Source organism: Haplochromis burtoni, unplaced genomic scaffold (genome assembly GCF_018398535.1).
Source record: "Haplochromis burtoni strain Fernald_Lab_line unplaced genomic scaffold, NCSU_Asbu1 Contig_97, whole genome shotgun sequence".
Classification (NCBI taxonomy): Eukaryota; Metazoa; Chordata; class Actinopteri; order Cichliformes; family Cichlidae; genus Haplochromis; species Haplochromis burtoni.
Window position 1 is genome coordinate 656,378 of NW_024582458.1, and position 27,546 is coordinate 683,923.

General features: G+C 40.0%; 3 protein-coding genes across 4 annotated transcripts in view; 1 reads left to right on the top strand and 2 right to left on the bottom strand.

Annotated features, from left to right (window-relative positions):
- Nucleotides 1–5,489: 5,489 nt before the first annotated feature.
- Nucleotides 5,490–8,404, top strand: LOC102310988 (small vasohibin binding protein). The gene is made up of 3 exons (XM_005933479.3): nucleotides 5,490–5,641; nucleotides 6,635–6,760; nucleotides 6,858–8,404. The coding sequence occupies exons 2-3, from the start codon at nucleotides 6,647–6,649 to the stop codon at nucleotides 6,942–6,944; spliced, it is 201 nt and encodes a 66-aa protein (XP_005933541.1). The 5' UTR covers nucleotides 5,490–5,641; nucleotides 6,635–6,646; the 3' UTR covers nucleotides 6,945–8,404.
- A 373-nt stretch (nucleotides 8,405–8,777) lies between these two features.
- Nucleotides 8,778–12,477, bottom strand: fbxo2 (F-box protein 2). The gene is made up of 6 exons (XM_005933478.3): nucleotides 12,347–12,477; nucleotides 11,328–11,393; nucleotides 10,379–10,505; nucleotides 9,648–9,740; nucleotides 9,428–9,566; nucleotides 8,778–9,315 (listed from the first exon to the last, which is right to left on the bottom strand). The coding sequence occupies exons 2-6, from the start codon at nucleotides 11,362–11,364 to the stop codon at nucleotides 9,181–9,183; spliced, it is 531 nt and encodes a 176-aa protein (XP_005933540.1). The 5' UTR covers nucleotides 11,365–11,393; nucleotides 12,347–12,477; the 3' UTR covers nucleotides 8,778–9,180.
- A 2,656-nt stretch (nucleotides 12,478–15,133) lies between these two features.
- Nucleotides 15,134–27,546, bottom strand: part of LOC102310166 (integrin alpha-5) — a 59,407-nt gene continuing 46,994 nt past the window's right edge. For both annotated transcript variants that reach the window (XM_005933476.3, XM_042222900.1), the window contains 11 exons: nucleotides 26,355–26,505; nucleotides 25,742–25,834; nucleotides 25,372–25,451; nucleotides 23,295–23,375; nucleotides 23,099–23,204; nucleotides 21,235–21,393; nucleotides 20,998–21,105; nucleotides 17,174–17,287; nucleotides 16,637–16,738; nucleotides 16,399–16,521; nucleotides 15,134–15,855 (listed from right to left, as the gene is read on the bottom strand). In XM_005933476.3, coding sequence (XP_005933538.1) covers nucleotides 15,772–15,855; nucleotides 16,399–16,521; nucleotides 16,637–16,738; nucleotides 17,174–17,287; nucleotides 20,998–21,105; nucleotides 21,235–21,393; nucleotides 23,099–23,204; nucleotides 23,295–23,375; nucleotides 25,372–25,451; nucleotides 25,742–25,834; nucleotides 26,355–26,505 — 1,201 coding nt within the window. In that variant the 3' untranslated portion in view covers nucleotides 15,134–15,771. The remainder of the gene's footprint in view (nucleotides 15,856–16,398; nucleotides 16,522–16,636; nucleotides 16,739–17,173; nucleotides 17,288–20,997; nucleotides 21,106–21,234; nucleotides 21,394–23,098; nucleotides 23,205–23,294; nucleotides 23,376–25,371; nucleotides 25,452–25,741; nucleotides 25,835–26,354; nucleotides 26,506–27,546) is intronic.

The following is a 27,546-nucleotide window of genomic DNA, read 5'->3' on the forward strand; positions in this document are numbered from 1 at the left end:
CAAGCTGAACAGGCACAGACGCCACCAGCGCGTTCAGATCAGCCTTTCTGAGAAATCACTTGATTGAGTGAAGGGATACGTTTAACCAGCTGTTTTGTTGATACACCTTCATTTCCCATGAATGTATTTCGTCCCCTCTGTAGATATCGACAGTTAACCACGTCACATAGTGTTAAAGCTTTTGTGTAGGCATCTCTGTACTTTTGCTAAAAGAATGGTTCATAAAACAAATCCAACCACCACTTGTCATTGTCAGCTAATAGTACATTTTCAGATGATATCTACAAATGTAATAATATTTCATAATTCTTTACCATAAAGCAAAGATGGAGCAAATGAAGATAAAACAAGAGAGGATCATAATATCTGATTATGTTGTCCCTACCAAAAAGTCAAAGTGATGATAATGACTTGTTTTTGTTAGATCAAGAGTTATCACCACTTGTGTACTCCCCTCTTGTTTATAAACTTATATGAATGGGATTATATTCTGTTAAAGCTCCTTCCAAGCAAACCTAGCAGCTGCACAATATGAAGGATTTCTCAGCATGTTATTTAAGGTACCATGCAGCTACTAACCAACCCTGCACCACCTTTTCCCTCTGATCTTTTGCTAAGTCTGGTCCCGTCATCACTGTGGGTGTTTGTGCTTGGCTCTTCCCTGAAATCACCTGTCCATCAAACAGCGTGGTCAGCTCTGTGACGTCTTTCCCCTTGCATTTTCTGTAGGTGGCAGACATGATGACTGTCCTAACTGCCCAGTTTGTCTATGTTGTCAGTTAAATGACCATTGCTACACAAGACACATCCCCTACTGAGGATTTTTCCCCCAGCTCTTCCAAACCAGCCCAGGTTCCTGCACACAGGAGCAAAGCAGGCAAAGAGTTTAACATTTACACTTCAGCTGCTTTAAATGAACTCTTAGTTGTACTATATGACCAAAGTCCAGAGACTACTTTTTAACCCCTGCAGCTGATTGCCAAGCTTTATGTGAGTGTTTTTCATTTGCACTGCTGTGCATATGGAGTAGCCGGTCTGGCCGTCGTCTGCAGCTTTGAGCTGAAGTTGTTCTTGGCAGGATATTATTCTGAGGGAGAGCGCTCTCCCATAGTTGGAGGATAAATCCAGGTAAACCATTGGTATGCCGTGCGATAAATCTCTGTGGCATATAGCACTGCCAGAGGGCACACATGCGCACGATCAGACATCAAGTTCACAACAGCAGAGACCTGCAGTGCTGTCAGGTATATTTGGTGTGAGGAGACGGTTTCCTTGCTTCATATGTGAGAGTGTTTAGTAATTCTGTCGCTTCGTAATGACTGTTTTTGTTTCTGCGGTGATGAATGTGTTGTGGACCACCCTTTGGCCGGTGTCAGCCTCACTCCTCACCTAGTTGATTTATGCACTGAAGAGGTGCCCCGAGGGGAGTCTGCTCAGTATGTGTACGGTGTGAGCAGTGCTTATCAGTTACAGTGGACAACACTTAAAAACTGTTTATCTAAAGATTCCTTTTTTGGCCACATATGCAGGTGTAAGATGATGAGGTTCCAAGGGGAACAATTTGATGAAGTTTCTCTTGTGAGACGTCTATGTTTCTAATGTCACACACTCCAATGATCTGTTCTAATGGAAACTGACAGAAATTTACTGCTGGACTGTGGCGACATCTAGTGGCCAGACCTGACTAGAGAACAGCCAGTGCTACACACCATGCAGTTCCACTTTATCTTGTTGCAGTCTTTATTAGAAACCTCTTAAAATTAGCCTCAACTTAGTTGATACACAGCACATGGTACACAGCAGATGGTAATCGACTTCAGGAGAACAAAGCGATCTGAGCACTCGACCCTCTACATTGATGGGGAGGAGGTATAGAAAGCTTTAAGTTCCTCGGAGTCCACATCTCGGCCGACCTTACCTGGTCCACAAACATCTCCCACCAGGTAGGGAAAGCACAACAAAGGCTTTACTTCCTCAGGAAACTACGTCAGGCCCAATTACCCCAAAGACTGCTTGTAAATTTCTACCGCTCCATCAGCGAGAGCCTTCTGACTTACTGCTGCACACTCTGGTTCAACTGCTGCACCGCGGAGGACAAGAGGAAACTGCAGCGGGTGGTGATGGCAGCAGAGCGGGCAATCGGCACTTCACTAACCGCCCTCAGAGACATCTATACTGGCAGACTTCAGCAGAAAGCCAGCATCATCATCAAAGACCCCTCGCACCCTGGACATTCACTTTTTTCCCCCCTTCCCTCTGGTAAACGTTACAGGTCCATTAAGTCGAAGGCAAACAGACTCAAGTTTTTACCCACAGGCTGTCAAACATTATCCACCCTGATTGGAGGATAACTGCACTGCCAACACTCATGGACATTACACCTTATTTATAAATCGGATTTCTATTTATACTTCAATGCAACCAACATTCCTACCTCTTTAAACTGTATTTATTATAACCTTATTTAGTATAGTTGCAACAGCCCCCCCTCCCCCCACTCAATGTGCAATATCACTGATCACACTGCACTTCTCAATGCACCTGCTAGTTAGATGGCATGTATGTGTATGTATATAGATGTAAGCGTGTATGTTTGCAGTTGTGTGTGTATAACTTGTACATATCTTTCTTGTGTAAATGTAAATTTTTTCTGTTATTGTGTAAATACTTACGCTATTGTGTACTTCACACACATGGAGAAATGCCAAACTGCCTTTCATTGTTCTTGTAACAGTGACAATAAAAAGCTATTCTATTCTATTCATATTACAGCTATATGTGTAGCAAACTGGGGCTGGTGGTTTAGGAAAGTCCCCAGGAAAAGGTGGTTCTCATATAGTTTGATTCCATGTGTGCCCTCACAGGGAACGGTTACTTCAAATCATTAATAAGTTGTTCTGGTGATGAAATATTTTGGTCCCGATGGGTTTGGTCTTTTCCAGGATTTCACACGACATTAGAGATCACTGATGGCAGTTAAATCCAGGGACCTTTGTTGTGACCAAATGTCAGTCTCTCTGAAGACATATAAGAGATTTGTGACCAACTTCTTGCTCTTGTCCAAGTCATTTCTCAATGAGGTCATAAATCAAGAAATTCTTTTACTTTTATATTGTTCTTTTTTAACCATAAATAACACAGGCTTAAAGAATTTCTGCATTGGCTACACGTATCTTTTTACGTGAAATCTATGAACTATTAAAGGTCATTACAGATTATTCACTAAAAGCACCAACAAGGTGTTCCCCTATTAGCTGAGAACTTGGTGTACCTTGGCATGGTGTGCAGTGTGTGCTTAAAAAATTGGAGGGAAATGCTCGAGTGAATGAAAAAGAACTGGTAAGCCTAAAAAGAAAAATCCAGTAAAGACCTGACACAGAACCTGAGAGATGCATCTGAACCCTCTACTGTTCACTGAAGTCAAAACAGAAATGGACTCAGAAGAAAGGTGGCTGTCAGGAAGTTATTGTTAAGGAAAGGGAACAAGGAAAAAGCCTCATGTATGCCAAATTACAGAAATGAAATATAAAAACTGACTAAAAATCAGTGTAAATAGGTCTTATGGAGTTGTGAACCTAAATTTTTAATTGTTGTTCCAAATCAACGTCAATATGTATAAAGGAGGTGAGTAGAGAGGTACAACAGTGTCCACAGCCATCTGTAAAACATGGTGGAGGCTCTGTCATGGTGTGGGGCTTCATTTCAACCAGTGTTGTTGGCAACCTTGTCAGAATTGATGGAATTATGAACACAGAACAGTGCTGATGATTGGCAATGGTTTCATTATTAAGTTTGAGTGTGTTTGTATTGTTGGAAGATCAGCCTTCACCCCATTCCAAGGTCCATAGTTGTTCTGATGCAGGTTATCATGAAGGATGTTCTGTACATTGCTGCATTCATCTTTCCCTCGACACTCACTAATCTCCCAGTTCCTGCTGCTGAAAAACAGCCCCACAGCATGAAGCTGTGGGGCTGCACCGTAGGACTCATATTGGCCTGGTGATGAGCGGTGCATGGTTTCCTCCCGATATAACTCTTGGCGTTCAAGACAAAGAGGTCAATCTTGTTTTATCAAAGACTGAACAAAAAAAACCTTTAAAAAATTTGATAAAGGCAGCATTGTGTTAACGAATCTTGAGGCAAGTATGTGCAACAAGTCTGTACTGCTGTTCAACTCATAGCCAGCAGAGGGAGCACAATTGATTTGTGTCTGCAAACTCTTTCTCTGTAAAACTACAGGTTACAGATCACAGCTGATGGGAAACCTCTGTCCTTTGGACTAAGCATCAGACATGACCTCAGTCAAAGAAAAACTTAAAATCTATTGGGTTAAATGCCACAAAATCATTTATGAATATCTTCTTCTTCTTCTTTTGTCACACTTCCTTTTTGGATCACCACAGTGGATCATCTGGCTCCATCTCACACCATCCCTATCATCCTCTATCATAACAACCATCTGCATGTCCTTATGAATCATGTTTGCATATGATTTTACACCAAATGCCCTTCCTACCACACCCTCACTCTCTCTGTGGCTGGGTTCATTTATGAATATCTAACAGTTATAATTCATTCTCAAAGACAGTTAGACTCACACTAATAAATGTAAAGTATTCATAACCTAAACAGCATTTCCTCAGTAAATATATAATAAATTTGATAGTTTGGTGCAGGTCTGTAAAGCAGAACAGGAAATTGCTTGGGTTAAGTCATATTCATGAATCTGAACATGTATATGTTTACACATCTATCAGTGAATATTTTCTTCTTTTTTTCATGAATACAGACATAAACATGTCACAGTACACATACAAGCAAAAAAAGATCAGCATTTGATAACAGTTTTTTTTAATGATGCAGACATATTCTGAAACAATTTGCCAAATCTACCAAAATTCATGGAGTTTGCCTTAATGTGGGATCCAGAATTATTGGTTTTGTTTTTTTTTTTTTATTAGATTTTATTTTATTTTATTTTAACTTTTTATTTTTATTTCAGTTTCAGTTAGTTTCCAAAATGTGTTTGCGCATTTCAGTTTAGTTTTTGTTATTTGAATATCTTTGATTCTAATTTAGCTTTTATTAGTTTCAGTGTTAGTTTTAGTATGTATATTTTTTTTAATTATTACGCCAGAGAAACGATTAAGGAATATCAGTATATTTTATTATATTTCAACAGAAACAGTTGGAAGAAGTTGACTCAGTCTTGTAGACATACAAAGTCTCAATAAACATGTCCATAAAAGCCTGATCAGGAAGTTTGTGACAACTTTTTTTTTTTTTTTTATCAGATTAACAAATACAAAACTAAGACTATTTTCTCCACATTTTTTTTCTTTGTTTGTTTGTTTGTTTATTGTTTGTTTTTTAGTTTTCCAAGTTCACAAACTACATAAGACCTATCGAGGGCACCAATGTGGTTTTGTTGCCTCTAGCTGACCGCAAATTTGAATAGAAAAAGAAGGAAAAATATCCGGAACCTTCCACAAATGCCCGCAGACTAAACACGGACTTGTTTGTTGGTAGCACTAGTGATCGTCTAGTAGCTAGCTGCAGTCAGTTTACAAGCTGATTAAGGGTGGTCAAAGCACGTTATAACGCCTTTTCTACTTGTTGTCTTTACTTTGTCAACTGTAGGGTAAGTGTACCATTATCAGAATCTAAAATGCTGCTGGCGATTGAAATGTTACTCTGTTAAAACCAAACTCTTAGCTCGCTAATATTAGCTACATGTACAGAGACGATCTTGGCGATAAAGGATTAGAGCTGCACATTTAGGACGTTTAGATTTCTCTTTTTGTGGAGCACTTGACTTGTGTCGGCACAGTTGTTTTCGCTCTTGTTGCTGTTGCAGCTTTACAGCCAAAGCTAACGCTCATTTATCATCCATTAACTCCATTAATGGTTTTTGTTCGAAAATAAGGGGGAAAGATCGTTAAAACTTCCCGGAGTCCAGGGAATGAAAATGTGACTAAACTCCTAAAACTGTGTAAATGTGGAACGCATTCATCATAAAGCTGGTTATGACACTGCCTAAAATACTTGTTTAATTTCCTAAACATACAGATGAGAGAAGGAGCAAAATAACAAGTTATAAAAGGCCTACATACACAAACACACACTGGATAATTGGAGGGAAAGGGGAGGGGTGATGTGATGCATTTAAATATGTATTCAACTGTATAAAATCCACAATTAGTTAAGTAAACTTGATATATTTCTCATTTTGTGGGTCATTTTTGTTAAAAGTTGCACTTTTTGTGTCTTAATCTTCTACATCAAAGGGTTTAGTTCTCTTGTTTCCTTTTTTATTTAAATGTTCTCAAATTTCTGTATTGTGAATAGTTGCCACCTTGATGTCACGGCTGTATAATTGGGCAGTGGATTGTAAACCTTGAAACTACAGCTTCTCTCACCCACTCGTTTTTGTTGTTTTCCTCATTTGTTTGTTTCACTAGCTGTTCATTAGGTTTAGCTAGTTATGTGTTATTGAACTCTTCTTGATCACATTAGACAATCCATCATGATTTGCTCTCATATTGACTCTATTTTTAGTCACAATATATGGTTTTCTTTTTAATGTTTTGTCACTATGAGACCATTTGACGCTCGTCTCTTGTTACATTTCTAGTGGACCATCACCATGGAGCCTGCGTGTCGTAAAGACAAACCAAAGCTGAACTCAACCCCGACCAGAGGAGACAGAGCCAAGCAGAAGTCTGCACAGCAAGAGCTCAAGCAGCGGCAGAGAGCAGAGGTGGCCATCATCCCCTTTTGTTATTAAACCTAGCACACATACCCCAACCTAAAATCATAAACAGACATTAAATTTGATTGCTTTCTTTCATTTGCAGATCTATGCTTTGAACAAGGTGATGACAGAGTTGGAGCAGCAGCAGTTTGAGGCCTTTTGTAAACAGATGCAGTCACAAGGAGAATGATGCTCTGTCCTCCTATTTTACACACCCTCCAAAAACACCATGGAGAGACACATACACACACAGACTGCTCTCTTATATTCAGCTGCATCTCTGTTGTTGCCACCTGCTGGAAACAATTTAAAAAGTATTTGTTTCTGGTGTTGAATCAGGCAACATGTGACATTTAACAGACTCCAGTTCCTGGCCCTGCAGTGGACTTGAAAATGCCACACATTAGTTGTTGTAAGCTGATGTTGAGGCGCATCAGGTTACTGATGTTTCCTTTCCCCGAGGTGTGCATGTGAAAGGTGTCCAGGTCAAACATACATAGTGATATTTTTACCTGCTTTCTTAACCCAGGAAGTCTCTCAGCCAACCGGAAATGGGTTTAAGGCTGATATCCATGAGAGGAGAGATGTTTTTGGACCTCTCCTCTAACAACTCATTTTCACTTTGCAACAGTGAGTTGTTAAGAGCCTGTTTTGACAGAGTGCTTTATTTTTAACTTCTTAATATTTAAAGCTTGCTGCAGGCGTTAAAGTACCATAGTAATGAGGAAAAATCACAGCTTTACTGAAGAAATCATCAGTTTTGGCACAGCTCCGGTCATAAACATTGCTAGTCTGTACATTATGCTCTCCTGACTTGTTGTCATCTGCCTACGTTTTTATTAGGAGTATTTTAATATCCTGCTATCACTCCTCCACTCCACTGTGTTTTTCAGCCAGTACCTTACAGTGATGTCTCACTCTGACCCAATCACAGACTGTAGAAGGTCACATTTTTATGTCCTACTGCGAGTGAAGTCTATTCTATCTGTCCGTGTGATTTCCAGTATGTGTTCTGTCAGTCTGTCTGTTAGTTATCCGGATGAATTTGCCATCGTGTGTGAATTTCGGCCCAGCTTTGAGATGAAGAACTGTTTCAGCTGATCTGGATTCACGTACCTTTGGAAGCCTTCTTTACCATTACTACATATGTAGTGTCATACATTCTTAAATACATACCCTGTTGTATAAGAACAGCTGTCCTGATGTTTTGAAGAGAATATCACAAACTAATTCAGAGGCACACATCCTTTTGGATTCAGGGACTTCTAGGTGGAGGTAGTGGAGCTGCAGACTGGTGGAAGTCTTGGAGAAACAAAGTTCTTTGGTCCATGTTAGCTCTTCAGATTTTGTCTGAAAGTTTTCATTCTCTTACCAGCATACTTAATAATGGAGCACTACACTCTGCTCTGGCCATGAGGCTGTTTTTCCGTGATTCATGAACACAAACTAATAGTAACTTTAAATGTGTGCGTTACCACAGCTCATATAGACTCATCGAGTCTCACTGATCTGTTCACGAGCTACTCCTGCATGTTTTTGCCACAGTCACTAATTTTGTAACCTATAAATATTTGTGTTGTTTGTTACCCTATGACATCTACTCTGACCTGAGTATGATTTATAAAAAAATAAAAAGTGAGTTTTTTTGAATATGTGCTTTCATTTGTTTGTGTTTTGACAAAACTTTATCTGTCAGATGAATTAACACAAAAAGCCATCAACAGCATCTACTTCCTGAGTTCTTCATCTCCAAAGACACCAACAGATCAGCAGCTCTTATATTTAACACCCCACCTTTTTTGTAAGGGTGTGGTGGTAAGATTACCCCTCTGCTCTGTAGTAGAACAGAAGTATTAAAAATATTTGAATAAATTACCGAACATTTGTATATGATGTATTGATTCATGGTCCATCGAGAAAGCCTTTGTGACCACATATAGTCAGCAGTAGCAGAGGAAGTACGTCCATCTTGATATTCTCAACCCCCTACAAGCAGTCTTCTTATAAATGAGGACAAGTCATAATCCATTGAATTCTTTATTAACTTTTTGGTTTATATCCTAATTATAATTCCAGGTTAACTGATAAAACGTGGTCACTTTCAGAACCCCACTCATCAAGTCAGTCCCTTAGTTCAACCCACAGTGTAGTTCCACAGAGGTAGTAGTTAACAGATTATGTAGTAGATAATAACTGGTGCAGGCAGCAGTTTAAGGATTTTCAGGTTAGTAAAGCCAAGATGACACGATGGTAGGGTTTTGTTGTGTCATTTTACAAATATGAAGCAGTGTTTTCACAGCATGAAAAGCAAAATGCAGGATAAGGCAAAGCTGGCCATCAATCGAAAGCTCTGACAATAATATTCTAGTTCTTTATTCTCCACCTTTCACTATTATGTGGTTCCCTTTTTCTGTTGTCAGTGCTGCTTAAACCTCAATAGTAACGGAGCTTCCAGTGACACGGACTCCAAACCAGCCATCCCAGAACTTAGTGTCTTGTCCTCCATGTTCAAAGGAAATGAAACGCATCCCAGGGCCATAATCAGAAAACGTGTGGTTAACCTGCAGTACAGACAGAAAACCACTGTGAGCTGTAATGCAGGATACAGAGCACTGTGTTTGTCACACATTTATAAGAATCTGATTTTTAACTGTTAAAGGGGCTTTTAAAAACCTCTTTCCATGAGCAGTCATCACAGTCGGGGTCCAGAGTCACCGAATCTGGTCTGAACTCCTGTATGACTTCGTGGTTCTCATCTAGCAGACACACAGTCATCTGGTAGGTGCAGCCACAGTCCGTCCTCCCACAGTACCTGCAGGATGAGCTTCCCTTTAATCACTGAGTCTGTTCTCTGACACAAAGGAAATAACGTGTCTGTTCAGACGTGTCCTACCAGTCTTGTACTGTGACAGGAGGCTGTGCATCCAGCTGATCAGATGAGAATCCCTCTGCCAGCAGGTCAATCACCTGCCTCTTCAGACACAGCCTGGGACACACAGGCTGTATTTGCAAACTGAACTAATTTTGGGAAGAAAACAAAAAAAGCATTCTGCCACATATATGATGTTTAAATTGAACTTAATATGTTTCATGTGAATAACAAAGTTGTAGTTTAGTAAAACCTTATGCATGTACATATGTTGTTGAGACAGACTCAGTAATACTGTTAGAACTATGCACTGTATTATAGAGTATCATAACTGTCTGTCCAAACATTTTAACGTCTTATGGGGCGATCGTGGCTCAAGAGTTGGGAGTTCGCCTTGTAATCGGAAGGTTGCCGGTTCGAGCCCGACTTGGACAGTCTCAGTCGTTGTGTCCTTGGGCAAGACACTTCACCCGTTGCCTACTGGTGGTGGTCAGAGGGCCCGGTGGGGCCAGTGTCCGGCAGCCTGGCCTCTGTCAGTGCGGCCCAGGGTGGCCGTGGCTACAATGTAGCTTGCCATCACCGGTGTGTGAATGGGTGGATGACTGGTTGTGTAAAGCGCTTTGGGGTCCTTAGGGACTAGTAAAAGCACTATACAAATACTTACCATTTAAACCTTTTCCAGTGACCCTAAAAGAAGCCTGACAGAATGTAGTGGTGTGACCAATACTCATATGTTGTATGTGATAACTACTCACTCAAAGGAGGTTGCAAAGTATTTAGTCACTCCTTCACTGCAAAAGTCATGACCACAGTCTCCCGGCATGTCCTCCACCTTCCACTGGCTCCCACCATTCTCTATCAGCTCCCAGAAATTCAGCTCATCTGGGAGGGAAATCCACAGTCTCAAGCTTCCAGTCACAGTATTATGTTTCGTTTTGTTTTGTTTTTTACATGAGCTTTATTGGGTCAGATACAAGAGCACAATTAGTTGCATTTGAGTGCTGGCCAGCACCAAACGCCCTCAAAAACAAGACCAGAACTAATAGTTTTTAAAAAGAAATCTAATTTAGTCTTGATCTGGTGAGTAACTTGTTAGCTATGCAACTTCTGTTATGAAATAGTTATGAGTAAGTTATGAGAAACAAAGGTGAACAAAGCTGACAGCTGTTCTCAGTGTCACATCCTAAAATATCACAGTAAAAGGCAGAAATCATTAGCAAGTTAGTGAACACAGTCAGATACCCCCCCTCAGAACTTGGTGAAGACCAAAAGCAGAGCCAAGAAGGAAAGTGGACACTGGACTACCATTCACCGGGTGCCTAGAAACATGTTTCTAAATGAATAACACTACTTCTTGTGTGTATGTCTCCTGTTCGTTATTGTTTCTCCCTGTGCCCCATTTCCAGTCTACCCAAAGCATCTTGTGCTCCCTCTTTCGGATCAGTGGCCTCCCCGTGAACCTCCTTATGTGTGCACTGCTCCCTGTCTCATCTTTGACTGCTTGGATTCTGCCTTGCTTTGTAACTTTGGAGGTATCCTGTATCCTATACTAGGCTCTTGTGTACATGTAAGAGGTTCATACAAGAGGTAAGCTCTGCAAAAAGTAAAAGTTATAAACAAAATGTCAAAACTACTCCTTTAAAAAGCATCTGATGAAATGCTCATCATGCTCTCTAATCCACTGAGGGAAAAATAATATCTTACCTTCTCCGCTGGGGTTCTTCAGCAGGTTTCTGGCCATGATTACAGCTCACTCAGAGAAGGCACGACCTGCACAGGAGAAACAGGAAATTGCTACTTGGACCAGTATTACAATTTAAACCAGATCCTTCATGTAGGTATTGGCTTAGCTGCAGGAGAGGTACTCATACAGGTCTCTTCTATATTACACAGTAGTGTGCTGGAACAGTAGTGTGTGTGTGTGTCATGCCAGCTGGAAGACTGCTGAACTCCACTCAATGGGGAACGTCCAATAAGGCAAAGGCTTGTGCTCGGGAAGCACATGTAAATAAACATCCAAGGAGAATCATAGTGACTTTGGGACTCTTAGTGGTCACATGGTGCTAGAGTTTCCTTTACAGCAAAAGGCTGTTTTAAATTGACTGAAATCTTTGTGACATTTGGTGCAACCAATGATCAGCATATGTGGTTTAGGTGGGCTCAGGAGCATATGAGGTGAGACCTATAGTCTCAAAAACATCCCAACCCAAACACTAATACCCTGTCTGCTGACTCACAGCACAGCAGAGAGGGTGAAAGCCTAACGCTTTACATGCTGAATAGGAGGCATCACAGAGGATCAAGCAGTCATCAGACAGACATCAGTCAGCAGGAAAACAACCAGGGATAGCAACACTTTTAAACTCTAGCAGCTCGAATACAGTGTATGTACAGTGCCTGGTCATTAGCTTTCTCTTTATATGCCTGGTGTTTGTGTGCTTCAGCACTGGTACCAACAATGTTTTTTAAGATGAGCTAATCATTTTTGCATTAAGGCCCAAAACGATAACTTGTCATTTTAGTCTCACAGAGTTTTGTGCATCAAACACTGTGCAAGATACTGGATCTGCATTTTGCTGTTCACTGAGACTGAGAAAAAACTACTGAGTCATTTCCCCCTGCAAAGCATAACAGCTACATGACACGCATGCTAATGACATGCTCTGCTTTAAATAAAACACTGAGCTAAATGCATAAAGCAGCATATTGTGTATGTTACTCACAGACAAGAAGGTGGTCAGGTGCAGTCTTTTGTTTCCTCTGGCTGTTTCTCTGCCTGCACTTGAGTTCCTCTGCAGAGTTGCACCCCCACAATAGAGAGGCTTTTATAGACTGTGACGCACACACACACACACACACACACACACACACACACACACACACACACACACACACACACACACAAGAAGGAGTGAGAGCGAAGAGAGGAGGAGGAGAGACACAGAACACTCTGGTTGGAGGCAGGGTGCATCCATCCAGCATAACTCAGCAGAACAAACATGGACTCAGCACAAATGTCAGAGGAAACACTTCAACAGCAGCTGTGGGAGAAAAGCATTCAGTAAGTCACGTTGCATATACTAATAGGGTCACTTTAGTTGATCGTGAGGTTTTATGTAGCATTCAAATACAAGAAGAGCCTAACAATAACCAAGAAAGTTAAGAAATAACAAGAATTAAATACCAAACTTTGCGAATTAGTTAAAATCAGAAAATGATCTATGACATATGAAAGGACACCAGATTGTAGAAGGTAAATTATTCCAGAAGTGAACAGACCCAGTGAAAATAAACTCAAAACCAGGAAACACATCTTAAACTGATGGGAAAGGGGACCAAGTAGAATTTGCCATACAGTAACATGCATTACAATCAAACAGCTGACTTATAGACCGGCTGATAGAGCAGTACACCAGGACTCTAAGCTGTAACACCAGGCAGACTGACCTGAGTGGGACTGTACAAGACTAATGGTCCACTCATAACATCCATTGGGAACTCACTGGGACTGTGGAGTCCAGCTGCAGTCACCATCAAGTGGACAATATAACAGGGTGATGCAGCACATGTCCCTGCTGCTGTTCTGCATAGGCCTCACACATCACACATAAAATATCTGTCCAAAATATTGTCTAGTGGACCTTCCCTCGTGCCTGGGCCTTAGTTTTGAGTAGATATTAAATATTTTATCAATCTTGACTTCACACATCTTTTATGCTGTCAATGTGTAGCACAGTCCTCTGCAGCGGCAGCAAGGTTGTGGATGGCAGTAACATATATCACCTGCAGAGGGAGATGTGGTATCATATGATGGTTCTGCCAAAGACCAAAAGCGAGCTTATGCCCTTAATGTAAAACACTTGTTCACATGTTAGACAAAGATTTGCTCTGTGGTTTGTCTGATGAGCACTCCCAGGAAAAGTGTGTGACTTATGATGGAAACACAACTTAGATGACTGGTAAGTTTTTAATTTAAACGAAAGTAAACGAACCAAACAATATTAATGAAGCCGGTGTTCTGACAAAACGTCCTGCTTTGGCAAAACGTCCTATTGTAAGTAGTTTATGCACATTTCTGCTGTCACAGAGTCATTCCAGCACAAATGTAAGTAGGTATGACGGTTTGCCACTTAATTTTAGCTGTTAAAGTATGCTTGTACGTCACATTTACAAAGGTAGGACGGTTTGGCACTTGATTGTACCCATCAGAGTATGTTAGTAGCTTATATTCACATAGGTAGGATGGTTCGCCACTGAATTTCGTGTTGTGCGCATGCGTAGAAACAACGGGTAGGATGGTTTGTCAGGTAGGATGGATTCCCAGAACACCCTGCACCATCATTATGGCCCATTTTGTCAAAGCTGTAGGGCTAAATAGATCATAAAAAAGTAATAGCGTATCAACTTCTTCTTATTTTATTTATTTACAAACTTAAATCAGTCATACACCCAAACTAAGGGACGGTCATACCCACAAGCCACCAAGGAATTACTGGTGACACACTTTAAGCAGTCGTTAAATTATTCTTATCTTGCAAGCTTGTTCGGCGATTTAAAAATAATAATTTTAGAAATTATTTTTGCTTCTTAGCATTTTGACAGCACATTTTGATGTAGTTTACGCCTTTTGATGTAATGTAATGTAAAATGTAAAGCCTACCTTTGCTGTGTTTTTACTGCAGTTGCTCCTTTGGTTTACAAAGGGTCTTATCTTCAATAACATCAGATGGGAAATGTGTCCATATGTCTTCTGGTCCTCCCAAGTGTTGACATTTTGTCCCATTTTCATGAGAAAATGTGAGGGTCTAAACTTACTGCACAAGGATATTACTCCTGATCAGAAGGATATTACTTCTAATTGGATCACTTCCAAACTTTCATCTTGCTTTTATTGGTTGATGAAAGCATCAATACATTTCATCACAGTTTTTGTCCTCCGTGTCCCAGGTGTAAACTATAAGAAAGTCTAAAATACTCTGCAAATAAAAACAGCACTTCAGGGATTTATGATGCACTGCTGGATTGAATTATTTTTATTCTAAAAATACAAAAGAAATCATTATTTGATAATTTAATGGAAAATAAAGGGAGTAATTATAAATCAATGTTTCTAAATGAGTAGCTTTTTCTTGTGTGTGGTGGTGTCAAAAATGGAGTTTAAGTTGGAGGACTTCACGTTCAGTCCAACTAAAGAAAAGGTGAATAGACGTCAGAAGAATGACCTATTACATATAGCATTTTTTTCCATGTGCCAGTGCCCCTAAATGCAAAAAGAAAGAAAGAAAGAAAAGAAAAATAGCTGAAGGAGCTCTTGGGGATTAAGTTGGGTGAAAGGGGTTTAATTTGGTGAGCAGGTTCCTGCAGAAGAAGTTGAGCGAGGTGATGTTGCTGGTGTTCCTACTCCACTGCAAAATCTCCTTCCTCGAGCAGGCAGCTCCTACAGCAGTGCTAACCAGCTCCCTACCAGGCAGCCCAATCTAGCTGTAAAAGGCTGATCATAGCTTCTTGTGTGGGTATACAAAATTAGGCTTTATTCTGCGCCACAACATCAATATAACACAATGAATACATTACATCATACACAAAGTACCTCCCAATATGGGAGAGAAAAATTCAAGTTAAACATTGCAGATTTGGCACGTTGCTTTTTTGATTTTTTTCTTCCTGTGGACAGTACAGTACAACATTCAACAATCAATAGGAAATCATTGTGCCATAAATAACAAGTGGTTTAGGCATCATTCATAAACAGGAATTTTCAAAATCATCAACACCAAGCTTACAAACATGGCTTGAATCACACTTTTTTTGCATTCATGAACTACCGACGTTTTAGTGCCTTTTGTTGGATGTCCATTTGTTTCTTTATTGTCAATGCAGGAGTATAATATGACAGGATGAGCTTCTAGAAAAGTCTCTGACTGCACAGAGGAATGTCCAACAAACAGCAGTGCATATCCAACTGCGTGACCCCTGTAATGTTTTAGTGCAGCACCAGACATTTTTATCTTCCAGTGATACAGCACCCATAACTGTCCCTTCATGAATGGGTGGCCTGCTTATAATTAGGAATTTCCGTTATTTTTTTGGGAATGCGACAATACTTCCAGTTCTTTGGAACAGCTGCAGGTGGAGGCTCCGTTCAGATCTAAGCTTCAGAGGACGCCTGGGGTTTGAGTTTGGCCTTTTCCATGGTCGTACCGTATGGGTCTGATCTTTTAAAGAAGCCCATCTAAAGCAAAGGATGAAGAGATTAGATGCAAAACAATAATAACGTGTGAGCTTCACAACTGATAGGTGTAAAAAAATACACTGTTCCCTGATAACTTACCCAAAATGCAACTCACAACTCTTAAAGAATAGTCACTTTTACAATATCTGGTCAATCCACAAACACTATATAATGACAGCCATACTGATTTTTCTACAACACATTGTTTTTCTTGCTTCTGTAATGGTTTTTGTTGGGTTTTTGTTCCCGCAGTAACAACTGAAAGACAATCTTACAATTTCCGTGTCCTGCAAGCACAGCTTTAGTTCAGATCACAGCTTTCAGCAGTTATAAGTAAACAAACTGACTAAAGAAACAAAAATCAGTTTTTGGGGTCTTTGGCTCAGGCTGTAACTCAGTAGAGCAGAAAAGCCCGAAGGTTAGTGCTGTCAATCTCATATTTATCAAGAATATTACAAAAACTGCAATGTGTAACAACCAAGTTATTCCAGAGCTGTTTTTCTGTGATCATGCTAAAAGTAGGGTATTTGAACACCTTGTTACCTTGTAAAGTAAGTATATGAGCAAGGCCAGCAACAGCAACCCAGCTAGAACAGCCAGGATGATGATCCACACAGGAACCGAGTACTGACTGTTGGGTTTATTCCACATCACAGCAGTCGCCACCTGAACAACAGGAAACCGCAGAACTGATCCACCGTGCACTGATTTTCATTTGTAAATGAAAAATCTAAAGAGCTTGTGAAATTGTAAAAACACAGAAAAAAGCTGTTGATGTTACCTTTTTGGATCCTGATGGCTTTAATGTGGGAGAAACAGAATACGGCATCCTGTCCACGCTGAAGTGAACGGAGCACTCCAGCGTGTACTGCTTATAGGCTCGCTGTGGACGATCGATAAACAAAAGTTTAATGAGGAAACTTTTTTGTATCTAAGGAAAATCAAAAGCCTCTGTGATTTCTGCGAAATCAGTTTCGTACTATTTCTTTAAATATTAGTTTATTGTTCCATACATCATCTACTCTGTACTGTGGGTTATAGTAGGGTCAAAATTTAATTATAAAATGTCACAATTAACAGTAGAAAGCCTATTAAGTTCATTAGGAAAACTGTTAGGTATGAATAATGATCTAATGTGGATGAGACACACTGTCTGTTTTTGTCGGTCGACAGAGGGCAGCATGAGCACAGACTCCTGCAGGTTCTTGCCTTCATCCGCTCTAGTCTGTTCCTTAGTTGAGTTTCTTCTTCTCAAACTTGAAAGACATGACTGACACTACAGAGCAGTAATGCAGAGTACAAAGTCCTGTAGTCTCACCTCCATGAACGTTTCAGCCCAGACTCTTGAGCGTACAGTCAGGATGACACTTCGTCCTCTCTGCAGCAGCCCCACATTACACTGCAGCTGCCAGCACTCCACTGTACTGCATGTCTACAGAGGGACAGAGCAGGCACAGCACATTCCAGTTAACCATTCATCGTCATTTCTTTCATTACTAATGACTAATTACTGCCCTCACAACAGCAATTTAAACAAAAAAAAAAACCATGCAAGGATTTTTCTACTACATGATGCATTTGCATACATGTGCTTTACTTTCCTTAGTTTGATAAAAAGTTTTCCATTTGTCCATTTCACTGTTAAGCGTTAATTCTCACAGCCTCAGGGACTGAGAAGCCTGCAAAAGTCTTTTAAACGTTCCTGATTTGTAGGATGATTTGTTGAGTGTACTTCCGTACTTTGTGAGCTTTGGCACTTCAATGCATCATCTGGCAGTCAATATTCGGAGTGGCAGTGACTCTAAGCTCAAGTCAAATTTCCTGTAAGAACTATACAGAAACAGCCCCATCTTCGATATAGAAGAGAATACCTCACATGCTGTGATATAACTGCATAACCATAAACCCTAGCAGTCGTTTTTGTAGCAATATAAACACATGGATAAACAGAGATTATGTTTCTTTGTATTATGCTTAGCATTCGTGTTGTCAGTTATTATGACTTTGAATTAAGCTAAAATGTTGAAACATGTTCTAAAAATAAGATGGGCCCTCTGGAAAGACTCACACAGTTAAATGGTTTTGGCAGCACAGTGACAGAGTAAGAGCAGATTACAGTGCAGTGATGATATAAGATGTCAAAGTCACCGGTGCTCTATACAGAGTTGATATGAACCAGTTTGAGCGCCAAGAAAACTTCATTCAAAATCCCACTGACTAAAAACTGAACTTCATTCTTTGGATATAATCAAAAGAAGATTGCTGGCAATTCACATGCCTCTGTTCTCAGATCCCCACAGCACACACTGAAACTCCTGTGATGTTTGTAAATGAGTAAAGTCGTGTATTGAACAAAGTAATGTTGTTGTTTATTTAATATTTCAGCTTTCAGTTTAACCCTGTGAGGTGTAAGTCATTATCAGTGAAACCCCAGCCCTAAACCCAAACCCTATATTTTTTTAAAAAGCCAAGAGTACGTTTTTGGTAAAACTGTGGGTAGGGTCTAAAGTGTCCCTTTGAAATCAACAATTACCAACTGAGTAGGGTTCACATCGTGAATACAGCCTGTTCTACCTACACCAACAAGATGTGCCTCCCATAAGCCCCAAAAGAGAGAAATCCATAAATGATTCCAGGGGTCATGAACGGTTCATATGTGTAGAAATATGATATATAACCAACAGTGTTGGTGTGTTTTACATTATACATGCTTCCCTTAGGCAGTTAGAAGACATAGCATACATTTTCACTGCTATGCTGATGACACCCAGCTCTATCTGTCCATGAAGCCAGATAACACACACCAATTAGTTAAACTGCAGGAATGTCTTAAAGACATAAAGACCTGGATGGCCGCTAACTTTCTGCTTCTTAATTCAGATAAACTGAGGTTATTGTACTCGGCCCTGAAAATCTTAGAAATATGGTATCTAACCAGATTCTTACTCTGGATGGCATTACCTTGGCCTCCAGTAACGCTGTGAGGAACCTTGGAGTCATTTTTGACCAGGACATGTCCTTCAACGCACATATTAAACAAATATGTAAGACTGCGTTTCTTCCATTTGCGCAACATCTCTAAAGTTAGAAATATCCTGTCTCAGAGTGACGCTGAAAAACTAGTTCATGCATTTATTACTTCCAGGCTGGACTACTGTAATTCATTATTATCAGGATGTCCAAAAAACTCCACTGAAAAGCCTTCAGCTAATCCAAAATGCTGCAGCAAGAGTCCTGACAGGGACTAGAAAGAGAGAGCAGATTTCTCCTGTTTTGGCTTCCCTTCATTGGCTTCCTGTTAAATCCAGAATTGAATTCAAAATCCTGCTCCTCACATACAAGGTCTTAAATAATCAGGCCCCATCTTATCTTAATGACCTTGTAGTACCATATCACCCTATTAGAGCACTTCGCTCTCGCTCTGCAGGCCTACTTGTTGTTCCTAGAGTATTTAAAAGTAGAATGGGAGGCAGAGCCTTCAGTTTTCAGGCCCCTCTTCTGTGGAACCAGCTTCCAGTTTGGATTCGGAGACAGACACTATCTCTACTTTTAAGATTAGGCTTAAAACTTTCCTTTTTGCTAAAGCATATAGTTAGGGCTGGACCAGGTGACCCTGAATCCTCCCTTAGTTATGCTGCAATAGACTGTAGGCTGCCGGGGGATTCCCATGATGCATTGAGTTTTTCCTTTCCAGTCACCTTTCTCACTCACTATGTGTTAAAGACCTCTCTGCATTGAATCATACTGTTATTAATCTCTGTCTCTCTTCCACAGCATGTCTTTATCCTGTCTTCCTTCTCTCACCCCAACCGGTCGCAGCAGATGGCCGCCCCTCCCTGAGCCTGGTTCTGCTCGGAGGTTTCTTCCTGTTAAAAGGGAGTTTTTCCTTCCCACTGTCGCCAAAGTGCTTGCTCATAGGGGGTCATATGATTGTTGGGTTTTTCTCTGTATCTATAGAAGACGCCTGAGGCGACTTTTGTTGTGATTTGGCGCTATATAAATAAAATTGAATTGAATTGAATTGAATTCTTTCTACACGTGTCTAATTCTAGCTACAATTTGGCAGACTGTGTGATATGATGGAAACAAAACTAGTGACTGTCACATACCACAGCAAGTCACTGAAGCTACAAGTTATCAAAATTAAAGCTTTTTATCTCCTAAAAATAACCTAACAATGCACATGTGCAGTATTCTGCAGCCCTAACTTTCTTCTGGAAGTGTGTAACTGTTGTTCACACTGACCTGTGAACTTCTATTAAGTTAGCACCAATTCATTAATACTAAAAATACTTTCGTTTTTAGAATTCCCACTGTGCAGCACGGTTTATTCGAAACATTTCTGTGTGCTAAGGTTGTTTGGTTTCATCCAAGTGCCATTAGAGATGAGCTGTCAAATGTCAGCTGCACAAAAATAACTCAGTAAATCACAAACGTAATTAACTTCTTCTCACAAACAATTACAGCAAGCAGCTGTTGATGTTGACCAGAGCTCATCATCTCTATTTCCATTTCCTCTGTTGAAACAAACAATCGAATCAGAACAAGAAAAGGCAGAGCTACTCCTTTCTGCAGTCTCATTTGCATCTTTTGGTTTCAGTGCATTGCATACATGTGTAAATACCACTGAACACTTCAGTAAACACAGTCCCGTAGAAACTCAGAGAGACTCGACACTCAACAAAAGAGCTTTTGTTTGAAAGTGTTTGGGATCTGCAAGCTAATCTCGCCACTACTCTCCACCCACGTGTCAGACACTGAGGACAGAGACAAACATGACCTGTGTCTTTAAGGGACACATGACGTCCACCGATGAGGAGCAAATGTTGTCACAAGGTTGCAGAAGAAGGAGTAAAGTTGGATATTCAGTTTAAACTTGAATTTAGCTAGGTTTGCTACAAACTTACCCTGCTGTGTGTGTTTGTGCTAAGCTAGGCTATACATAGGTTATGGTGCTACAGTGAAGGTTTGGCATGTAGTGCACAGAGATGTCAGACTCAGCTTAGCTCCTGATGGCTTTAAGCTGAGTTAGCTGCTGCTAGAATCTGTAATCAAGCATTTCAATTCGTTAATCAAAGAACAGTACATGTTCTCTGTAAAACTCCTTCACAGGTTGAATTTCTATATTCTGTAATGTCTCACCAGGTTTCCTTGTTCAGCCAGAGGATCTCTGTGCACCTCCCTCTTCTGGATGCGGTGCTCAACATTGGACTTCAGTGATGCTGGACCCTCTACTGCCCCAGGCTGAAGCTGTAAACATAAATACATTAGGAGTCATTAGCAAACACAAGCCAGTGTTCACAGTCAAGAATAGACTAAGGGTAATAACGTCACCATGACAACAAAGGTGTAAGTGTGCGTTTAATTGTGTGTCCTCACCTTAAGTTTCAGTGCATTTAAGGTTGTTTTGGAGAAGCAGCTGAGTGGACCCTCAGTGACCACCTCCAGAGGGTAGAGCAGCCAGTGACCATGAGCCTTCAGGGGACATTTCACCACTAAAGATGTCTGGCTCACCACACTGGGACCGTTATTCACCAACTGAGAAAGAGTTTAACATGTTATACTGTGTCTTCTTTTAGTACACTGTACATTGTGTACTGCACTTTACAAACAAACTCCCTTGCACTGTGATTTTAGTAAAAGGAAACACAAGTCCTACGCGTGAAATGACATTAGCAATGTTTGACTGTATCAAGCGCGCCAGCACAGCCATCCACGTCATGATAGTGTTGAGAGCTTAATAAAAGAAGCCGACTGGACTGGTTTGTGAACGTTTCACCTCTCTTCAGTTCTAAAACAAGTGGTCCGGTTGTTCAACAGATGTAGCCCGGATAAAAATGATCCGGCTTTTTCCTTTCCATGGATCACGTCATCCAGTTCACTTTTGTCCTGGTTGTTCAAAAGAAGAAATGAACAAGACAAACTGGAGGTTTGATCTAGATTCTTTTTTTTTTTAAAAACAAAAACTATTGAATTATCTGATCTTATCCAATCAGGTAATCCTGTTTTCCCTTTGAACAGGTTTCAGGATCCGTTCTGACTGGATTTATCCTACCAGATTACTTGTGAACAAACGCACCCAGGTTATTATCCACTAGTGGAGGAGACCCACTTCGAAACCCCTTGTAGCCACATTTTTAAGGAAAAGAAGACTATCGCACATCTTAGTTAAGACCGACGCATCTCAATATTACCAAAAAGTCCAGGATCTTTCAGGCTCTCAAGTTTGAAGATTTGCAACTTTTTGTAATGACACATAATACTAAAAATAAAACAAAATGAAGAATAAGATCATTTAAAACACATAAACATACAGAAAGAGCATAAGAAAAACTAATGATTATGGCTTATGAACAGCTCCCTATTTATCTTGTAGAACAACCTTAAGCAGTATTAACTTTTAGTCTCTCACATAGCTGTGGAGGAATTTTGACCCACTCTTCTTTATGTTGCTGGAGGTTTACAGGCTTTGGTTTAATCAGGTTGGGGTCTGGATTTTGTCTCAGCCATTGCAACACCTTGATTCTTTTTTCAACTACTCTATTGTAGATTTGCTGCTATGCTTGTTATCATTTTCCTGTTGTTGATCTGTCTGTTAGGCAGATGGCCGGAGATTTTATTCTGGAATATTTATACTGAGGAGTTCATGCCTGACTTGGTGACTCCAATTTTCCAAAAACAAGCCCAAATCATCAACCCTCCACCACCGTGTTTGACATCTGGTCTGAGGTATTTTCCAAATATGCCACTGCGCATTATGGCAAAATGTCACCACCTTGTTTCAGAAGTCTTTTGGTTCGTTTAGATGCAACATTACAAAACTGTAACTATTCTATTTTCTTGCTGGAGAGAAGAGACAATTTGTTTTTTAAAAGACGTTCAGTCTTTTCCTAATTGTGCTGTCATGAATTTCAATATTTAACATGCTAACTGAGGCCTGTAGAGTCTGAGATGCAGCTCTTGGACAATCATTCCTGTGAACACTGGCACCTATGTGTACTTTTTTTGTAACCACAGCTGACGTTTTAAGCCTCAGAAGCTAATGTTAGCTTCTTTTTTACAGTGCAAAAATGTTTTAGTGAAATAGCCGAGCTCCTATTTTACACGACTATTAATTTAAGCTCACCAACACTACCATACTCACATTAAAAGTTGGTGATATTTTGAATGTATTACTCTTCTATGTTTCAGTGCGCAAACGTGATAGGACTAGCTTCTTGTATATCGTAGATGTTATTTTTACCTCGAAGACCTGCTGAAGCTCAGGGCCGATCTCCTGCTCCTCCCCCAGACCCTGTCGCACAGTCCAGTTGGGAGGAGGAAAGATGACTTTGTCTGGCCGAGAAACACTGCAAACGGCACAGTCACACTTTTATCTTGGCAAGAATGAAGGTTAAGAAAAATGATGTCATAGTTATGTGTCTAAAGTGAAGCCTCACCCCTGGAGAATGACATCAGCCATGGCAGAGACCTTCAGCTCATAAAACACCACTTCACTCTCAGAGTTATTTGCATTTTTACTAGAACAAACCACAAAAACATAATGTTACTGAAACAGCCCTGATCACCTGATCAAGAAGCATTAAACAGCTTTACAAACCTGAATTTTGTAGACTTTTAGTGAAGCGAGCTGAGAAGTTATTAAACATATATATATAAAACTAACTTTGCAAATGCTACCAAAAAAACCCTACAAGATAAAATGAAACAAAAATATTTGGATAACACAGTAGGAACATGTATTTTCACATGAGGTATTATTTAACCAGTGGGAGTTTAAGTTATTTTGCACGCTAATATTCAAACACACAACATAAAGACCCCACATTAGTAGATGCATTGCTGGTTTGGAGGAAGTAATTACTGAAGTAATTACTGAAGTTATTACAGAAAGATCAATCAGAGAGAATGAGTCTAAATAAATATCAGTAGTACTAGAAGTAGCTGCTCATTATGAATCTTTTTTTTTCTTTAATGGTTAAAATTTTACTTGTGAACAAAGTCATTTTAATTCAGATTCAAAGAGTATTTGGCTCAAGAAAGCTCTGACTAAATAAACCTGGGTTGTTCTAGTTTTCAGCATTGAATCAGTGACAAATCGTAAGATGTTCTAGCTTTACAAAAGGTGTTTTCTAGTTACTGGAGAAAATCTTGTTCACTTTCCACAGAAATAGAGCAACAAACTCTTTTTCCAAGCTAAAAAAAAAGAACTTTTAAATTAGCGGGATGCCATGTCCTCTCTAGCTTACAGGTTAACTGCTTTTTCATATGGAGCCTTTATTTTTAGAGGAGCCAGAGTATCCAGGTCACTTTCCAGGTCCACAGTCCCTTTTTTGGTAGGATGAGTAACATTTTTTTCTTGGCGTTCTTCCTCTTGTCTCAATGAAGCGTGTTTTGTCAATTTCAGTTTGTTCAGGTTAAGAATTTCCAAACTTAGTACAACTTTCAGTTTGGAAGACTAGATGTGGATCACCATCACCTTCTCAACATCAAAATGTTTGCTGGTGTGATATCACTACAACGCAGCCACATTAACCGCGGTTCAGTCAGGATCACTAAAACAGGCTGTTTCCATCTGCAGCAACTTAAATGCTACTCAAAAAATGAAGGGATCACTTAACTCAGACATCAAGTCTTCATGAATGAAATATTCAGGTTGAAAGTCTTTATTGACACATTGTGTAATTTGTTTTGGTTTCAATGGAAATCCAAATTTCAACCCTTCCAAAAAAATCCTAGGAAGAACAGAGCAGGCATCGTGACAACAGCCTGTTAAAGGGGAGTTTTTCCTTCCCACTGTCGCCAAAGTGCTTGCTCATAGGGGGTCATATGACTGTTGGGTTTTCTCTGTATGTATTATTGTAGGGTCCACCTTACAATATAAAGCATCTTGAGGTGACTGATGTTGTGCTGTATAAATAAAACTGAACTGAATAGATCAAGGAGTTGGGGTTGAGGTGCAGCAACGTTGAAAGCAGCTAAAGCAGCCTAATAGCATGCCCTATATGGGATTTACCATGTGTAGAAAGAAGTCAGCTGGTGTGGACTGGCAATGACATCAGCTGAGGTTGACTTCAGTATGAGTTAGCACTAGTAGTATGTATGTTTAACTGCTCTGTTATTTCCTGAGGGGTTTCAGATGGATGTGCATATTTGATTTGGCACAGATTTTACACTGGATACCATTCCCAGCATAACCCTCCTATTTATCTGAGCTTCAGAGCAGCACTAAGAGTACACTAATCCCTGAAGTGGCTTTGTGACTCCTGTTCGTCCTATCAGAATCAAACCGAGGATCATTATGCAAATGTGTTAACCACTACACCACAGAATCACAATAACAGTGATGATGACAGATTTACTTGGTTGCCCTAAAGAATTTTTTGTTAAAAAAAACTGTATGTAGCTTATAATAAGAATTAAGAGAATACTTTGGATTAAAAGCTGCTCCACTGGTATGCAGTTGCCAAAGATACCCCATCCCACTTGAACTGGAATCCCTAAAAAGTGGCCTACCTTCGTATCTGGAGCTCAAACTGAACAGTATTGTAAGTATCGCTGAGTCTGGGGATGGTGAAGCGAAGACCGGCCCACAGCTACAAAAACAGCCACAGAAAATTCACGCAGTTATTTCAGGGAACATGAGAAAGGAAATAAATGTGTTAAATAGAGTCTGGGTTCTTTTTCTTAGAGACGCTCACTTTGGAAACAAGGAATGAAAACTCTTTCAACACAAAAGCAATGTTTATCAGGTTTTATCAGGTCGGTGAGAAAACATGTCGAGTTTGCTTATGTATGAATTATGCAAGTCAACTTGGCTTAATTGTACTGAGACACAAAGAGTGGGAAAGGCCAAAAATAACATGTGGGTCTTATTGGCTCTTACACTGGTACCAGACTTCATGGGGTTTCCCAGATCACACACGAGATAGCGGGTCTGGTTTTCTGCCTCGTAGCTGCAGGTCAGCTGAGTCAAGCTCTGGAAAGGACACAAAGAAATAAAACTCCATCATGTATTTAACTTTATTAAGTGTACTGCTGTAAAAGCTAAAGAGCTGTTGTCTTGATGCATGCTCAGCTATTCAGGTAAGGAAAGAAGATTCATCTGGATGTAGCGTTTTCAGTGTGAGAAACGTTTCGTCACTCAGCCAAGTGACTTCTTCAGTCTCACGAGTTGTTAGAACAATAAATCAAAACTCTGACTAGAGTTAGAGTGTGACTCTACCAACCAGCTGCATTTCAGGGCTTTCAAAAAATGTATTCAAAATGTATTCACGTTCTTTCACGGCTTTAACTCAACAAGGAGGGCGTCAGGTTGAGAAAACTCTTTTAGCGGAACATTACGATGGCAAAGTGACCTTTGACTTTATGCAAAGTCAAAATAATTTCCACATTTTATTGGCATTAAAGCATTTTTATGCATAATTATCATTTGAATGAAAAAACACGGTGCTTCTGACTGTGATACTTAAACCTCCTTTTAAACGCCACCGACTCACCACGTTGTTGCGTGCTATCCCGCTGTAGTCAGCCTCTGGGGGAAGCGCCACATAGAGCTCAGCCTCGTACGCACCGCCCTCTCCCTCGTTCCTGGCATTGAAGGTCAGGCTCACAGAGTTTTCGTCTCCCAAGTAAACCTCTGTCTTGTCACTGGGCAAAGAGAAGCGCAACATCATCACTACGTTTTCACTGAGCCTTACCTTTTTGAAAGCTGTTAAAAGAACAGTTTATGCAGACTTCCTGTTTCACATAAAACCATAAGTTCCATGTAACACTGAGAATTAAATCGATTTATCAGAGAAAAACAGTTTTTGAACCAGATTTTTATTTTTTATTAACCTAAAGCGATATACTATAACCAACCGTAACCAAAGTACCCATCATCAACAATGACTCCAACCCTAAACTAGTGCTGTCAGGCTAACATTGAAAACACTCTTCTCCAAAACACAGGGACTGGGTCGGGTCATTACCAGTGACAAGACGTCAGGGTCAGAGGGTTAACATATCACAATCCTAATGATTACGTAATGCACAAAAAGTGTCTGATTGTGCAAGAGTTACACAGTCAACAAACAATCATTTGCAGTCTGCTTTAAGCCACACGATTAAAATAAGCACTATAATCTCCCTTCTGTAGATCTGTTCTGTTCTTCAGCAGCCCCTGAAGAAGCTACTCATCTGTGACTCTTTAGCTGCTTAATTCTCCACAGTGTTTCTCACTCATGTTCGGTTCTGCCAATCGAAGTTTTCAAAGGTTTTTCAAGAGCAGCAAGACTGAACAAAAACAGCCAAAGCAAAACAAAGAGCTGAAAGCAGCAACACTAAGTAAAGTCGGGATTCAGCGTTACAGGCTAAGCTCATTGATGTGAATGTGAATATGCCAAAAATGATCAGTACTTGATGTATTATTTTGTGATGCTGCCACTGAAAGTTGAAACTCTTAATAGAATCTAAATGTAAATAATTTTTTTAAATGACCGGGGGGGTCAGAGTACCTTTTGACTGTACTTTCATAGGTTTTACAGCTTTCCCTACTGATACAGACCACCCCACACCATTCATACTACAAGTAATTAAGTAATATATGAATAATTAAATTCATCAAAACCTCCTGTTTTATTAACTATCTACTACAGAAATGTTTTTTTAATATATAAAATATATAAAATATATAAAATATATAAAATA

Excerpts from the sequence above, each read along its gene's own strand:
- fbxo2 (XM_005933478.3), bottom strand. The coding sequence starts at position 11,364 with ATGGCCAGAAACCTGCTGAAGAACCCCAGCGGAGAAG. Across the intron at positions 10,506-11,327 it reads GAAGAACCCCAGCGGAGAAG|ATGAGCTGAATTTCTGGGAG; the intron begins GTAAGATATTAT and ends TTTCCCTCCCAG. Across the intron at positions 9,741-10,378 it reads TACTTTGCAACCTCCTTTGA|GCTGTGTCTGAAGAGGCAGG; the intron begins GTGAGTAGTTAT and ends TGTGTGTCCCAG.
- LOC102310988 (XM_005933479.3), top strand. The coding sequence starts at position 6,647 with ATGGAGCCTGCGTGTCGTAAAGACAAACCAAAGCTGAACTCAACCCCG. Across the intron at positions 6,761-6,857 it reads AGCAGCGGCAGAGAGCAGAG|ATCTATGCTTTGAACAAGGT; the intron begins GTGGCCATCATC and ends TTTCATTTGCAG.